The sequence below is a fragment of the Momordica charantia genome (genome assembly GCF_013281855.1).
Source record: "Momordica charantia cultivar OHB3-1 chromosome 5 unlocalized genomic scaffold, Mcharantia_2.0 BLBB01000005.1, whole genome shotgun sequence".
Taxonomy (NCBI): domain Eukaryota; kingdom Viridiplantae; phylum Streptophyta; class Magnoliopsida; order Cucurbitales; family Cucurbitaceae; genus Momordica; species Momordica charantia.
Genome location: NW_028275163.1, coordinates 6,638,423 through 6,656,407, shown reverse-complemented (window position 1 = coordinate 6,656,407; position 17,985 = coordinate 6,638,423). Strand labels below are relative to the sequence as shown.

The following is a 17,985-nucleotide window of genomic DNA, read 5'->3' as shown; positions in this document are numbered from 1 at the left end:
TTTGTCATGCTTGCATTGCGGTGGTTGCTCCATAAATCTTCTCAAAATTTTTATCATCAATGGCTTGATGAATAATGGTGAGCCTTTTGGTTTTTCTTTTTGGTATTTTGCAAAGTCTATCGTTGAGCTTGATTCAAAACCACATCCTCTACTGGTTCTTCATAGCCTCTATCAACAATCTCTCATGCATCTTGTGAATTAAGTAAAGCCTTCATACGAATACACCAATTGCTATAATTTTCTTTGGTAAGACGCAGCACTTGGAAATGAACCAAATTGTTGTTTGCCATTTGCAAAAAACAACTCTTTTCAAACTCAAGCTCTGATACCACTTTGTTGGAATCGTGTGATGGACCTTTGCTAATTTAGAATCAACAAGACTCGTTTGAGAATAAACAACTTCACTTGTATTGAAATTTCTCACAAAATACACACTTGGTACAAACTCTATCAAACTCTCTTGTTTTTCTTCTCCACACACTTGATGAAATACAACAAGAGATCATCATATTTATAGGATTCTACGGAAAGATCTAGATCCATAAAATAAATCTCATTCCATGAATCCATACATACATGAACATAAATAATTCATCTTAAAAAACTAAATACATGAATGTATTTAATTAAATACAAATTCATGTATATGTGTCATGTACCTAGGAAGATATATGTTTAATTTCCAATACAATCATCAGGTTCGTGGAAGTTCCATTAATGGTGAAATGAAGGAAGGACGAAAAAGAACCTAATCATTTCTTTTCATACTTCCAGATTAATAGAGATGAAGCTTAACCAAAATGATCTCTATGTGCAAGAGTTTGTGATCTATTGACCTTGGAAACCGGACCGAAATTCCTGCATCAACATTAATAACAAAATAAATACTCCAAAGCTTCCCTACTGGTTGGACCCACTTTTTGGTAAGTTTAAATTGACGATCTACTGGAGAATAAGATTTACTATACATACTATCGAATCAAACTTTGCAAATTGTGTCAATCTTTCCCATAAACTTTCAATTTCATCCAACCGTACTCAAAGTTTCAATTTCGTGAAACTAGTTTGTAATTTAAATAGGCCGTGTTGCAATTTTTACTCTAATTCATTCATTAATTTTAATTACAATAAAATAATGTAAAAAACTTATTAATATAATGAAAATAAAGCTTTAAATCAAATAAGTCCACTAAAACATACAAACTTTCAATTTCATCCAACCGTACTCAAAGTTTCAATTTCGTGAAACTAGTTTGTAATTTAAATAGGCCATGTTGCAATTTTTACTCTAATTCATTCATTAATTTTAATTACAATAAAATAATGTAAAAAACTTATTAATATAATGAAAATAAAGCTTTAAATCAAATAAGTCCACTAAAACATACAAATTTCAACCATGAAAAAAAACACATTTTTGTCAGAATATTATCAATTTCAATTTCACATAAAATATATATTTTATATTCATATACTTTTCATAAAAATTGATACACCAAAGATTAAAATTGATATATTTTTTCAGAAAAGTGCCAAATATTCATGGATAGAAGAAAGTCTATAGAGATTACTTTTGTATGCCAATAAATTTGTATCGTAGTTTACCCATCCTTTTCATCTTCTCTGGTCAATCCGTCGTCTTGATTCACCCAAGGGAGTTGAGCTACCAACATTGCAGAGGGTTGAGTACGGCAAAGAGATAAATGTTGAACACCCAGTATCAGATTGCATCCGCCATGTAACAGTGGACATTTAATAGCACTCAGATGCTCCAATTTGTGAGGCGTCGTATGGCTTCTGTTGAAGCCAGACGTCTCAAATTCCCGCAACCTTCAAAACTCAACATTTCCAAAGACGTAAGGTTGTTCAACCATTCTGGTGGAACTTCAATGCCCCCAAAATTTCCAATGGATAATTGTTTCAAGGCAGTGAGGTGTTGCAAATGTGGAGGAAGTTGTGTGCAATTTCCTGAGCACTCATCTCTCAACTCAAGCTTTATGATCAGAGACTGTAGGCTTACGAAAGGAGTAAAGTCGTAATCTTGCATGCACCCAACAAATTTCATTTCTTTCAAGTTAGTGAGGTGGCCTAACCCCAATGGCAACTTCTTCAATCCATGTATTCTCAAACTTGACAAATTATGCATATTTTGCACATTTAAGCTCAATTTGGGACAATCGGCTACTGTCAAATCATGAAGGGAACTGCAACATTGTAGCCCATTTGGCAGTTTTTTCAATTTTCCACATCCAGAAACAAATAGAGTTTGAAGAGATCCAAAGCTATTTGATACCACTGTTGCGTCTTCCCACTGTTCTAAATTGGGCAACCCAATGAACCAAAGCTTCCTCAACTTTGAAAATGAATGTCCTTGGTTGTTGGAGCCATTTCCATAAAACTCACTTCCCATGCATCTCAAACTGTTCATAGAATCAATGTAAAGTTCCACCAAGTTTGGTAATTGTCCAAGCATTGGAAGTCTCTCACAGTTTCGACATTCACGCAGATGTATCATAGCCAAATTTTCAACAAAGATAGCATCACCCAAAACCTGGCCTCTATATTCTGTAATAGTCAATGATTGAAGATTTTGGTGTGGTTGAAGCCCTTCCAATACTTCCAACTCATTACCGTCGTTTCCTTCAAAATCCGAACTCCACTCCAAGATCAGCTCATGTAAATTCTTCTTTTCAACCAATTTTGCAGCTACTGCTTCCTCTTTACTTTCTACTCGCTCGAGACATGAAAGCTGTAATATACCTCTGAGATTTTTCAGTGGTCCAAGTTCTTCAATTTTACAACCATTTTCAAACCCTGCTACAAACTGTGATAGTGTTTGAAGATGAATCAACTTGCTCATGTGTGAGGGCATTTGCCTGTGATTTCGGATATTGGGGAAAATTTCTAAATGCCTTAGACTAACCATTTTTCTCAAGTTCTTTGGAAGATTTTGGTGATATCCAACTTTTAGTGTCTGTAAATTGTAAAGCATAGTAATAGAGTCTGGCAACACCCTTATGAAAAAATTATTTGATATATCGAGGTATCTCAAATGTTTCAACTTACCAATTGAATCTAAAAAGTTACTAGTCCCCATAAATTTCGAGATACGGAAGACTAAAACACGCAAAGAAACACAATCGGCCACCCGCTCATTATGAACGACTTGATTATTGCATATCAGCGTGCGCAACTTTCTTGCACTTTTTCTACTCGAGTTAGTAGAACCTAATTCGTGCAACAAATTTTGATGATTTGAAATAGCACACGCGATATCATGTATCATATCATGAATTTTAAAATGAGTAACTCTCACATTCATATCCACAACAACATCTTGAAATAAGAAGCGAGATAACAAGAAGTTAAAGTGTCATTCTCCTATATCCTCCTCCGTCATTTCATTATCTCCCTCTTGATCTTGTGGTTGAATAAACCCTTGTGCTATCCACATTCGAATTAAGTTTTCTTTGTCAAATTCACAATCTTTGAGAAATTTTGAAAAGTAAGCAAAACATTGCTTTAATGAAAATAATGGTAAACAATCCACACTTAATTTCAGAATAGATAAAACAAAATCTTTGTCATCCTTTGAAATATTTCTTACTACATTTTCGACTTTTGTCACCCATCTCTCGTAGTCTCCTTCGAACTTTACTGCTCCTCCTAAAACTTTTGCAACTAGGGGTACGCCACCGATTTTTTTAACCAACATTTCTCGAATAATCTCTAACTTTGGAGTCATTGATAGTCCATTCGTATTTGCACTTTCCTTAAACAAAAACCAACATTGATCATCTGATAATTTTCTTAAATGATGACTGGGAATTGTCCCCACGATGTTTGCAACTTCTAAACTCCTTCCTTGTGGTGACAATAATACAATTTACAGATTTTCCAGTCATTTCTTTTAAACAATCCTCTAAGTCATCCCACAAACCACGTTCTTCATTCCAAACATCATCAAGCACAAGAAAATACTTTTTACCCTGCATTTCTTTTTGGAGCCTTTGGAATAAAGCCTCTTTATAGTTCAAGCCACTAGAAGTCTTCGTCAGACTTTGAAAGATCTCTTCCAAAATGTTTATGACAATAAATGGTTCAGATACGCGTACCCAAATAGTGTTATCAAAATGTCCTCTAATTGCCTCATGATTGAAGATCGTCTGTGCCAAAGTTGTTTTTCCAAGTCCACCCATACCCACTATGGGTATAATGGACATACGATGTTCATTGCTAGAGTCAATAACCAGTTTCACTATGCTTGAAACTTCAGTTTCCCTCCCCACAACTTCGAAATTAAGATTCGAGGTTGTCTCTCGAATTTGGCTTAGAACAATCTGATTTGTCTCTGTGGATTCGTGACCAACTAGTCCCAAAGGAATTGCCTCACAATAATGTTTATACAAAGTTTCAGTAATGTCTTTCATTTTCTTGGCCATCTTGAGACGAAACAAAAAATAGGATTTTGAAATAGAATCACGTACCTTGTTCCTTGTTCCGATTTCCACCTTTCGTCGAAGATTTTCATAAACAAGCTCGTCCAGCAAATCATCAGCTTCATACACAAAATCTTGGAGATCTTTCACCCACAACTTCACAGAATCGGAGTGTGATTTTTTTCTATTAATATCGGCTAAAATGGTTTCAGCCTTGAGTAGCCACTTGGTCAAGTTGGAAAGCTGTTCCTCCAAGCCCCATGCCAAACCAATTTGTTGAGCTGCAACTTTCAGAATCTTCTTCAATGCTTCCTGTACAGCGAAAGTCATAGGAATTCAGCCATCTCTGTTTTCTGCTCTAAACTTTGCCACAGAATTACAATCAAAATGATCAGAAAGAATGATCAAATTTGTAAGATAAATTGTGGGAATAAGAATCGTCAAACCACAGGTTGTCCTTTCTTTTAATTTGACATTGACAAGGCACGCGCAATAATGACTTTCAGACTCGATAATACTTGGTGGGACGTCTATTATAGTACGCTTCAGATAGTGGAAAGTTTGGTATGACGTCTATTATTTTTTTTTTCCTTTTTTTAGTAAAATATATTGGAGAACCCATTAGATCACATTTTCTTTTAGAGACATATGCCAATTAACATTGAGTTATATTGAAGTTTGTTAAGTTTTAATACTATATAAAATGGTAGAGTTATGCTCGTTGTGACGTTTGTTAGATTCTGATATTATATAAAATGGTATACCTTGTTGTATAGGGATTTTTTTAAAATAATGTTTTTATTTAAACTTATTATTAAAATAATGCAGCATTAAATATAATTAAAGAAAAAATGCTTATTCTATAAATAATGCTTTTGAAAGTATTTTGCCACTTGGTCGTCGATCATACCATTTTCAACAATAGGTCGTATTTTCAGGAGACAACCATATCTTAATTTTTTAAAAAATTAGATGTGGCGCCAATAGAGCACCACGTTCTATGGTCGTCTCTTCAAGAGACAACCAATTGCTGAAAATGACATGATCATCTCTTCAAGAGATGACCAAGTAGCGGAATATTTCCAGAGACATAAGTTTCAAAAAAACATTTTTTCTTTAATTTTATTTAATGTAACATTATTTTAATAATAAGTTTAAATAAAAACATTATTTTAATTAATATTTAGGATTAAAATATTAATGTTGATATTGATATCCTAATTTAAATTTTAAAAATATTTTGATGAATATATATATATAACATAAACTTAATTGACATATGTCCCCTGCCAATAAGTCTAGGAGTCAGTAATTTTCTATCCATTTATCCTATCTTATTTATTGTACTTATATATATGAAAAATGAGAACAAAAGCCATGAAGGATACGGAGGATACCAAAAGAACGGGTAGCGTGAAGGGTACCAAATTTTGTGAGTAAATCAATAGTTCTGTTACATTCAAGAGGAAGATGATTCGACAAAGTAAATGAAAAATGTACAAGATAATAAGATATGTCATCGATAAATAATATAACTTAAACGAATACTTGTATACCAATAAGAAACCTAATGTATTACTTGTTTACTGTATTCAGTTTCAGTTTCTCTAATTGAAGTGTGTTGTGTTATTTACATATTTTAGATGAAATACATTTCTTCTCTGTCTAATGTGAATTAAAGTTGATATAGCATTTATATATCTAGTTTATTATATTAGTGAAGAAATTAATAATACTTATCTGATATGAATACGTTATATACTTAATATGGTATGCTTAATATATATAATTTTCGATGCATCTAAAAATCTAGAAGGATAAAATAAAATAATTAAAAAATCAAATTTCAAATATTTGGTCGTATTTGTCCAATCCAAAAATTATTTCATATTTACAAATACGACAAGTATTTTAGCTAGTTATTACAAAATAAAAATAAAAATAACTAAAAACATTTTGGGAAAAATACACTTTTTTGTCCCTAGGTGTTTAGTCCCTAAGGTTTTAAAATGAATATTTTTTATCCTGAGATTTACAACAAGTTTTATTTATTTTTATTTTTTTTGAAAAAGTCAACAAGTGTTTATTTGATCCAAATGGACATTTTTTATCCCTAAAATTTGATAAATTGTTCTAGATGGTCCTTGAAGTGGTTAGTGGGTTCTGCTCAAAAATGGGGCCTGCTCTACAGCCACTCTAGTTAAGGTAAGATCTCCATTACAACACTCTCTTCTTCTGAAACTTTGTTTGATTCAGTGACTGAAACTTCCCTTTTTGCCTGTGTTTGATTCAGGTGTTGATGGTGCTACAAGATTGGAAATCTCTTAAGAAGCCGTACAGGTCCTCACTGATCTCAATCTTTCAATCAAGAAAGCGTATGTTTCTTTGAATGGAAGATGGCTTATGGACCGCGAGAAGATCAATCTTTCAATAGAATTTTGCGAGAGATGGGAGAGAATTTGAAGGAGAGAGAAGAGATTGGAAAGAGATAATCATTAACAATCGACTAATGCGGTCAAAGAAATTGAGGGATCATTTAGAACAATTTTTTAAATATTAAAGATCAAAAATGGACCAAATGGATACTCTTTCAAATCTTATTGACCAAATAGATAACTAGAACCAAAAATATATTTTTCCCAAGCATTTTTTTAATACACTAAAAACCATTTAAACACATTTTTAACAGTCATTCAATTTTCTAAAATTAAGGAGCCAAACAGTAAAATTCAACCCAAAAAATCCCTTATTTAACAAGCTAAGCCTTCCACTTAATCATCAAATATAGATTGATTACGTAATCCAAAAAAATCATTAACACACTTTGATTTTTCACAAAAAAAAAGTAAATAATGTACAAGTTATGTTGTCAACCAGTCTCCAAACAAGGTTTCATATTCAGAAGTGAAGATCGCCATCCTCCTAGCAAAGACTATTTTAACTCTGGAGAAAAAGATGAGGCATTAGTCATCCCACCATAGCTTCAATTTTCCGACTGTCCAAAGTACCTTCCAGAAATGGCGGCAAGAATGTTGAGCATTATCACCTCGTCATCGAGCTCGGTCTTCTCGGCCCGCAAGCTAGCACATTTCCGAAGCAGGCTCCTGAAAGCAGCACAAGTATCTGCATCCAGAGGAGTATCAATTGCTGCACTTAAAGCAAACAGCCAAGCACAATCAGCCCTCGAGAGTGTTGTGTGTGTTTCTACCAAGTTTATACGTTTCCTCAACGACGAAACACGAAACACAGAGCTCATCTTCGAGATTGCCGATACAGATGGATGGTCCATGCAATTGCTTTCCTTTGCTATGGTGTTAGCAATTGGTTTCTCAGGTTGCTGGGAGTCGATGTTGTTGGCAGGCAAGACACTCGGCTGATCAATCAAGTTCGGGCTTATCAAATCGATCTTTTCATGGAGGATGAAATCAGACTGTATAAATCCCTCAGATTGAGACAGAGCCTGGTATGGCAATGGAATATGGTCCAAAAATTTCATATTAGCAGCACAATTAGCATCATAAAGAAAACCATTTCCACTAAGAGAACACTCTAAAGAGAACTTATTTCTAATGTTCTCCTAACAACTTTCCATTTTAGTCTATAACTATGGAATGTTTGATTTCAATCCTTAAATGTTTAGCTACTTTCTACTTGGTCCTTTGGCTTCAAAAGTCTCAACTTTCATCTTTGGATTTTCATTCAATTATACATTTAGTCTTAATCTTGGATGTCATATCTAAACTATAGCAACCAAGATGTAAACCTTGATGTATCTTCATTTTTTGTTTGCACGTAATTCAAATCATCACCTTTTCAGGGAATAATAAAAAACAGATGAAAGTTTGACGACTAAATTTGAGATTTTCGTGGTGGGTATAAGTTTGTACGTTATTCGAATGATCGCCTATTCTTTGACAACTAAAAATTGGTACAAGTTTGAGACCAACTATAGTTAAACCAAAAAAAGGAACCTTGGAAATAGATTAAAATAAAAGCACATTCAGAGAAAACCAACCATCAAGGCCAAGACCAAGAACTTAAGCGCGAAGAATTGAAAAAATATAGTATTGTGCAGCATGGGATGAAGAAAAATGAAAATAAATAGGCATTCATGTGCCTTTTCTCTTAAAATGTTGAGTTAGATTTAGGGTGAATGCAAGTACCTGTCGCAGCTGAGAAAAATCAGCAAGAAATGCATCCTCCCACTGTTTTGAAGGCAGTAAATGCTGAGGGCAGTCGGCAATTGCAGGAATCACTGGCATATAGACACTTTGCTCTTTCTTCAAATTACTTGTATCAACCTTTGCCACCGTCACGTTTGGAATACGGGAAGCTTCCCACCTAAGAAGGAAAACAAACGCCTTTAGATGAAACCACATCAATTTAAATCAACGATGACCCATTTGATAAACATTTCAAGTAGCAATAATTGTCAGGTTTGTGAAGGTCAAGAAAGAACCTCTCCCTCTTATTTTCATTAAGAGGTGCTTTTTCAAGCCAGGAGACGGGAGAATTTGTAAAATGGAGAGTTTATTCTTACAAGTTTGCAGCTTTTCAATTATAAATGGAAAGTTATTTTCAAAGTAGGAAAAACAGACATCGGAAACTAGAAGGTTTTTGAGAGCAACCGGAGGGAACATTGTACAAATCCAACGGTTCTCCCAGAGTCGAACTCTACACTATCATCCGTTGTAGAAACCAAAGGGGAACTAGCAGAAAAGTTGGTTAAATGATGACATTTTCCACCCAAGTTCTCCATTTAAAGGCAAATCTATTTTCCAAAGAATCTTATCCATGATCACCCAGTTCCCATATGATTGTAACCTTTTTCCAAAATCTATCTCAACGCCTTCCTTCTTCTTATATTCTTCCAAAAAGCTTCGTTTACTATTAAGACCTGATCTAGGATTGTGTCTATCTGCCACAAAAGCAAGCAACTTTTTCATTCTTTTCGCCAACATCTTGGAGATTATCTTATAAAGGCTAGTAACAAATTTTTTTTCTTTAATGAGAAACCTAGCTTTCAGTGAGAGAAATTAAAGAATATAAAATAAAATAAGAAAAATGAATCAAACAAAAGAAAGCTCACTCAGAAAGGAGCTTCAGCTTCAACCCAAAATAATAACATCTCACTCATGATACAAAAGAATAAGGACTAGTAACAAGATTAATAGATCTACAGTATTTTTCACTCTCAGTCTTCTTTTATTTATTATCAATGAAAGTTGTTTTTCCCATTAAAAAAAAGTTTCATATAGTATTTTGAAACGAGTGACCAAAAATCCCATGCAACGCCTCAAGATTAGTAAATGTTTTTTATGAAAAAATTAACAAATATGTTCTAAAAACTCTCATTCCTGAAAACAATTTAAATTCTACATTTATCATCTTATTATTCACATTTCTATACTTTTTCCCATGAAAAATTGATTTATAAATTTCTATGGAAAAAGTAAATCTTAAAACTTTTTTCTTCTTTTTTCCACTTCACACTTAAAACACACCATGCTGTTATACTTAAGTGTACCTTCTCACACTTTAACGAACATTGGATCCGTTCTTAATGACATCTACCATACCTCTCAAAAATTTCATTGAACACTCGGACCAATTCCTCCTTTATGATATCCCGACTATGTTAGGGAAAAAAAGCCATTTAGAATCCATCAAGACTCCACAGCTAAATATCACTTCTCTAATCTCCTCAATAGTAGAAGGTCGTGCAAGCAACTCCTGTTTTTCACCCCTAAGAGTGGCAACCCAATTCTAAGGACGAAATCCAGCTCCTGAGTATTCTAACGTTAACAATCAGAAAGATGTGTTGCAATTTTGCCTTTGCTAATCTATTTCACCCTAGCCTTTAGTCTACAGCTTGTATATTCCCGCCCAACAAGAGCCTTGAGATCCCCTTTTTAAATCTAATTGTCTCCTCCCACTCATCATTGTTCAAAACCCTTTAAAGATTACCGCCCATCTATGGCATTAATTATATTTATGAACTCTTATAGTTATTTCTAAATCGATTCAACTGACCAAAGATGGCATTAACCTGTAAATTCAACCAAGTACAATCGGCTACACGAAGAGGAACTTCAAAATAGACAAGAAATACAAAGGAATAAGTACTAGAGAAGACTTTATTTTAATACATAGATATAATACAATAGACAGGACCAACTGAAAAAGATCAACCCACCATATGATGCAGTACGCCAGAGTTCTTTTTTTCTTTTTTTAATTCAACAAAAGCATCCCAGCATTCAGCTATGTTTTTCTCATAGAAATTTGGGGGAAATGAAGAGAGCTACCTTATGGAGTGAAATACAAGCAATACAAATAGAAGGCACATCAATGGCGAAAGAAAGAGGGATACAATTTCTCACACATCACAGCTTTTAAATTCTCAAAGGTGATGCACTTACAGTTTCAAAGATGCAATCATGTTCTCAAAGGTGAGCCTAGATTCTAGGAACCCTTACAGAAGCACACACTAGGATGCACCCAATGTTTTAAAAGGCTAAAGGCGACCTCGAGGCTTTTTCTCTTGAAAAGGCGAGGCGTAAGCCTCAAGGCGGTATGAGGCGTAAGCCTCAATTTTAATTAAAAGAATTAAACAAAACCTAAATTTGTGTGGTCAAGTATTACCAAACATAATAGTTATATAAAATTATCAAAATATCCGCCTGTTACTTGTCACTCAAAAAAAATTCTAAAAAAACATCATAACATCACTACTATTATCACCAATAGAACTTACTTATTCTATAAATTGTTGTCTTCAATATTTTTAAAGTCTAGGTAGTAAAAGTAGTAATAGATTGAATTGTTACACTTACTTACAACTCTTGCTTAGGATTCCATAAAAAAAAAACCTTGATATTTTTTAAGAATTGGAAAAATTAATAGTATTCTTGTAATCATTACATGAGGCGTATACTTTAAGCCTCAGTGCGTTTTCAAAGAGGCGTAAGCCTCTTCTATGCGAGGCGTAAGCCTCTTATAGTCCAAAGAAGGCGTAGGACTTGAGGCTAAAAGTTAGAGCCTTGCCTCGAGGCGGGCCTCAAGGCGTAAGCCTCAAAAGCCTTTTAAAACATTGGATGCACCTCAAGCTTCTTTTTTTTTCTGTTAATAAATAAGAAATGTGTTGTCTAAAATCGCAGATTTATAAACAATCTTAAAAGTACTATTGCGCTTGAGTGATCTCACAATTTAGAAAAGTATATATATAAAAATATATATATATATATAGGATGCAACCTCTTCATTTGCTTGACTCGAAAATGCTTGTTTATCATCCAATTCACTTTAGACGAAGGTTTTTTCTAAATAAGTCATAGAAAATCAAGCATTTTATCAAACCTGAAGGCAATTTCAAATAAAATGTGGGGAAAAAGAAACTCAAATAGGTTACAGAAATCATTAGCAAGAAGCAAGTAATAGAATTGACATGTAAGAACTTACCTAACACGTCTCAGATACTCTAATCCATCTTCTGGAGGTCCTGAATCAAAATCAGGTTCTCCCTCCACCAGAAAGGCAGGTCGCTGAATACTGTGGTAATATTTATCATCATCACTATCTCCACTGCACTCATCCAAAATTGTATTGCCATCCTCACTGACACTAAGACTGCAAGAGGGATCCGAGGATACAAAATTTTTAATTTCACTATCACCTTCCATGTCCTCTATCTCACCGTCCAAGCTTTCTGAACATCCCTCCCCTGTTAAGTTGCAACAAAACTTTAGTGATCTAAAGAAATTATTAAACCGTCAAGTTCCACCCCGAAAATAATATGTATGGTTCTCATGTCAATTTAATAAATAGAGAAGACAAAAGCATTACGCACAAACAAGTAAAAAAGAATTGAAGTACTTCCATATCATTCAGCACCATATTAGTGAATTTGCATCGTGTACAAAAGAATGTGAAACTGCAATCATTTCTATACAAAAAAGAACAGAAATTTTGTGTAATCTGTATGTTGGTACAGACAAGAGCTATGATTCGCCTATTACAACAAAACATGTTGATTTTGATGCACATAAGGTCTTTAGTTGGATTGATTTAGGCCATTCTTCAATGCACAAAAATATTCATATGATCCCATCTTCCCCTTGCAGCAACAACACCTGTGCACAAGAGAAATTGAAACCATCAAAATGACACAATCAGAACCAAAAACCATGACTGTAATTGTCAAGTTCAGTTGCTTCAAAATAATATAATCTTCTGAAAAGAAAAAAATTTATATAGAAAGTCGAAATAGGTTTGTGAGATTTTTATAACAATCTTCCCAATCAAGAACATTAACAAGTTGATGGCTCAAATTCCTCAACGCAAAAGGTGGTGTACTATGTAGCAGAGTAAATGGGCAAAAGACTCGATAGAAAGTACCTTGAGAAATCAAACGGAAAAAAATTAATAGCACTAATAGCAGACAAAAAAAATATTTTCTTCTGGGAAAAAAGAACCAAAAGAAGCCATTCATAGACACCTTGAAACCAAAAGAACCCACATGAGTTTGATATTGGAAGAAGGAAAAAGATTCTTATCAAAAATAAGAAGGAAAAAAGTTAATAATTAGAGTGAAAGAATATTGGTCTACATGGCCGCTAGGCAAAAGTTACGAGAAAGATAAATTATATTCCTCCAGACCTTTTTAATTTATTTGATAAACAAAAATTGTATTCCAAAAGAACAAAAGACAACCTAAGGGCCAGGGGTGGAGATCACCTCGCCCCCAATTAGATTCTGGTCCCAAAAACTACATCAAATACACAACATCATAATGAAAATAGGTAGTAAAATAAAGGCAGCACAGCCTGTTGGCAAGGTATCATCAAGATCCTTTTGTTAACATTAACAAACAATTAAGAACTCAATCACCTCAAATGAGACAATAAAAATAAGACTAACTGCTTATAAAGAAATAATATTCCATTACTACCCAGATTTCAGTAAATTCTTCTGCCACCTTATGGACATAGGCAGTAAACAAGATCAAAAATAAATTTCTACGTTTCCTATTTAACAAATTTGATGTCTTTTTTGGTGTTATGAAGAAGTTGACATTGTTGCCCTCATGTAAAATGGTGGTTTGCCTGCTAGTCTACCAATTGCATTCACTTTATAACAGTTCTCATGACATAAAATAACCCTAACGTTGAAAAGAAAGAAAGCAAATTCCATAGGTGCAACTGTGAACAAGAAAGATTTAATATTACATTTAACTACTATGAGTGCTTAAGTTTAAAAATAACTACAGTGTCTTTCAAATTAATCTATTGCCAGGGTTCATGAAACAAGAAACAAGTTCAAAAACCAGTGTTCCACCCTTCACTATCATACAAACCTTTAATTGTGAGATCAAAATGAGATGAAAAGTTAATAATGAGTTTTGTTCAAAATTAACCAAAATTCCATGCAATCAAAATTTGAAACAGCTTCAGTTCAACAAAACAATTAAAAAGATTCAAGAAGAACAAGACATGATTCATATGTTCACGAACTCTCCAAGTATCCCTTGGTAGGATAAACACTCAAGACAATACTCAAAGAAAGATCACACTGTTTGCCTTTTCCATATTCACTGCTGCCTTTGCAGAGCATGTTCATAATCTCAACATCACCTCTTTTTCACTTGCCATACGCTTAGAACTCTAGGAAAGCTATCTTTGGAGCTTTTAGATGGCCTAATTCCCGAACCAAAAACAAAATCCAAGGCACTCCTGCACTTATTCTAGAAGAGCATCCATTTAAAAAGGTGGTAATTATTTTGTAGCTCACTTTAGTCGGTCTTTTTGTGGTCCTTGTGACTTGAAAGTAGTAGAAGAGTTCTTTTAAACAAAGAGACTTATGTTTCCTTCTTCTGGTTCTGGGATGATTACTTGGTGTGAGAGATATAGTCCCTTTCAAAACTATTCTTATTTCTACTTTATGCACTAGTTGGAAGACCCTTTTGTAACTTCTCACAGTGAGGGTTCTCCATTTGTTGTATAATTCAATTAATCAATTAAATTTTCTCCATCAAAAAAAAAAAATCAATTTCAAGAGAATATTTGGGCTCTAACGACTTGAAACAGGGTCAGACCTTCAGATGCAAACTTTATAATCAACTTAAATATACACCCATCAACCATCATTCATTCATCTGACTCTTACTAAAAACTAGTTTATCTGTAAATGCTTCTTATAAAACTAAAGCAAAGCAAATAGATATACTTACTTATAATTGAAGAGGCTTCGTCTCTCTTCTCCAAATGTTGTTTAGAATCAGAGGTGGAGCCTATCTTCATCTGGGAATTCGAGCTTGTTAAGCTACTGTATTCCCTTGCCACAACGGGCATAAGTTCCTTGCATATAGCTTTCCACAATCTCCTCTGTTCTGCAACATTCACAAACCTCAGTGCTTCCATATCCTTCCTTGAATACACTATCTTGTTTCCTTCCATATTTTTTTGACGAGCATTGAATTTATCAAGCTCGTTGACATTCCACAGCTTCCCATGTATCTCAGGAATCTTCGCTTCCCTTGCCCTCCTCCTTGATCGTTTAGCCTTTTTACCTCCTTTTTCAGGTTCAACATACTTGTTCAATTTGATCTGCATTGACCTAGATGGACAAACAATACCCATCTCTTCTCCATTTCCAATTTCAGAAACATGAACCGGTTCAACTAATGCAGTCTCGTCTATTACTTCAATCTTCAATGAATTTCTGAGTGACAAATTACTTCGTCTGAGAACATTCATGTTCTCGGAAACGTTTTGCTGATCAGCAATCTTCCCCTTAACAATAGGAATCATGCTGCAATTATCCACGATCCCTTCTGAGTTAGGGGGGTTCTTTCCCTTTTCTTCAAGAACCAACATGGCTTCGAGTTCCTCCAATAGTAATTTCTTTTTCATTTCCAGAAAGCTCGCAGAAGCAGCTTCTTTCCTCAACAGCTCTTCCGATCGCGCAAAGGCTTCTTTGCCGTCGGCTTCAATAGCAGCAGACAACTGAACTTCTTGAACAAGTTCTTTCTTTGCAAAATCTTGATTTCTATCAAGACTCGGCATGCTTCTTGCAAAATCTTTCTCTTCAACTTCATCCACCGCGACTTCTTGATTACCATCTTCCACGGCATCGAACGTTTCAAAGTGGCGGACATCGTCCACCTTGGAAGATTCTTTTTCAATTTCAAGCCCCGAATCAAGATTCCTAACCTCGTCCACCAGGCTTGTAATGCTTCCTCCGTTTTCAGAAGCCGAATCGCACACGACCATCTTTTCGACAGAAGTTTCTGTAATTTCTGGGTTCTCTTCTGCAGCGCAATGGAAAACATTGGCGGAGAACCCAGAAGCGGAATTTTTACCGTTTATCATTACTTCAAAGTCCTGCTTCTGATTCGAGGCGATCGAAGGGAATTTATTCTCGTCGGTAGAGATCTCAGAGGCAGAATCAATGGGTTGCAGAGGAAACTGGGGGTTCTCAGCTGCCGAAAATCTTCGATTAAACCCATCGCCAGTGCCAGCAGAACTTATCTCATCGGCCATTACTCGAAGAAACCAAGGAGGGTTTTAGAGAGTCACCGCCGAGTGAGTGAACCAAAAATATGGGGTTTAACGTATGGGTAACCTTTGACTTGTATTTGTAAGAGAGTGGGAGAGAGGATAAAAGGGGAAAATACAGAGAAAATAAATTTTTCATTTTTATTTTAGTTTGGATACAACTTATTTCATTTTAGTCCTCAAATTTCAAAAAATAAATATTTTGACGCTTACTTTAATGGTATTTATAATAAATATATGACATGCTTCAAATAGGTTTATTTTTCTTACGGTAACAAATTGGGAGTATGATATTTCAACTCTTAGTTAAGATGAGTAGATGCAATTTATAGTGGAACTATGTAATATGTTGGCATGAGTATAGATTGATACCATGAGTCGGAATATCAAGTGACAAAATCATACTAATGACAATTAAAATGACTATTTTTGTTTCAAGAACCGAAATAATGCGAGACATGAATTATCATGTAACTAATGTCAATTCAACCCAGAGTTATTGTGGTGGCTAATGTGAGACAAAAATATGTATATCAACTTGAATATAGTTCAATTGGTTAAGACATACACATACTTTCGATTAAAAGATTGTGAGTTCCAAATTCTCATGTCAATTTGAGCATAATTTTTCTTCAGATCGAAGGTTGAATCTCCTACCTCAACATATTTGAACTAAAAAAATGCAACTACATGCATTTAGATTCAAGTCGAGCCATCGAGGTGTTTGAAGATAAACACGAGTAGATGGACAAATTTAAGCCCATAAAAAATTCAAATAATCCTTCCTTTTATAAATAATTCTTGTGAGATTTATTTATCTAACATCGATATGATGTTTAATATTAAAGCAACATATTCTAATGATCCAAATTATAATACATGATAACAAAAGGTAGAATAGAATGATAATTAATTAGAGTTCGTATATACTTGAGAAAGTCTACCTTAAATGATTATAAAGATATATTCACCTTATCGAACCGAATTTGTCGTCAAATTGAGATTATTTTGTTTCCACCCTAGCTCATCATAGAGGGGCTCTTTACCTATTTTAATTTAGGGGATATGTCTTCTTTATTGAAAAAGAGAATGAGAGGAATAATGGAAAGGGGTGGGGAGATCTCGAAAGCCCTTACTTTATTGATGAGATATTTTTATTCCCTTCTTCTCTCACCCCAATTCTAGTTCAAAAAAAGGTCAATGCAAACATCTTACTTCGAAGCAATCTCTATATGTGACATTGAACTCTATGTTGATGGGTTTTTCATCAAATTTATGAGATTATTTTATATAAGAATTATGATAGAGACGGGGCTCTTAACAAAAGAATTTGCGACGATAACATGACTCTTAAATTAAAGTTGTGAGCTAAAAGAAATCTAGTATGTGGTAATTGAAGTACATCATAGTACACCTTGCTTAAGTCATATATTGTTGATGCCGATTTTTGGGCAATTAGTGCCACATAGGTATCACACATACGCTGCCATCTCCTAACTTTTGGATCACATGCATACAGGAATATTTAGCATCGGTGAAGTGCTCCGTCGGATGCACTCTGACACTTAAGTTAGAACTTAATGTAAAATCAAACTGCTATGGAGCAAGTAGAGCAAGGAAGCAGTTATTTCGAGTTGAGAGAGTATGCTTGAGAGTAAGTGTGCGCTGAATTATTCTCACAAGTATTTGTGTAGGGAATTTCGACTTGTTTCCACTAGGGGTTTTCCCTTTTTTTTATTTGAGGGGAGTGTCGGCATGAGATCGCTGGGACCACTGGCATTCCCTTTCCCCATGCGTCCTCTAAAAGGGACATGTGGCGTCTTGGATGATTCTCTAAAAAGTATGACAGTTTGGTTACAAAGTGTCACCACTACGTTCACTAGATATCTCTATTGGCTCAAGTGCGCTTAGCCCCTCAAATTGTTGCACTCATAAATGGGTTCGGTGTGCTCATTTTAGCCTGATTCCCAATTGTTCGAAAAACGTAACTC

General features: G+C 34.5%; 1 protein-coding gene and 1 pseudogene across 2 annotated transcripts; both read right to left on the bottom strand.

Annotated features, from left to right (window-relative positions):
• Positions 1 to 538: 538 nt before the first annotated feature.
• On the bottom strand, positions 539 to 4,928 carry LOC111014728 (putative disease resistance protein RGA3; annotated as a pseudogene). Its single transcript, XR_015790886.1, has 2 exons — positions 1,572 to 4,928; positions 539 to 858 (listed from the first exon to the last, which is right to left on the bottom strand). The product of XR_015790886.1 is annotated as a putative disease resistance protein RGA3 (transcript).
• A 2,276-nt stretch (positions 4,929 to 7,204) lies between these two features.
• LOC111014690 (spliceosome protein-like protein) lies at positions 7,205 to 16,062 on the bottom strand. Its single transcript, XM_022289492.2, has 4 exons — positions 14,668 to 16,062; positions 11,901 to 12,162; positions 8,603 to 8,780; positions 7,205 to 7,899 (listed from the first exon to the last, which is right to left on the bottom strand). Exons 1-4 carry the CDS (start codon positions 15,977 to 15,979, stop codon positions 7,423 to 7,425), a joined length of 2,229 nt encoding a protein of 742 aa, XP_022145184.1. The 5' UTR covers positions 15,980 to 16,062; the 3' UTR covers positions 7,205 to 7,422.
• Between the last annotated feature and the right edge of the window lie 1,923 nt (positions 16,063 to 17,985).

Bases quoted from the DNA above. Each gene is read 5' to 3' on its own strand.
- LOC111014690 (XM_022289492.2), bottom strand. From the start codon at position 15,979: ATGGCCGATGAGATAAGTTCTGCTGGCACTGGCGATGGGTTTAATCGA. The intron at 12,163-14,667 runs GTAAGTATATCT...GCAACTTAACAG, and splicing joins CGAAGCCTCTTCAATTATAA to GGGAGGGATGTTCAGAAAGC. The intron at 7,900-8,602 runs GTACTTGCATTC...TTGCCATACCAG, and splicing joins ATTTTTCTCAGCTGCGACAG to GCTCTGTCTCAATCTGAGGG.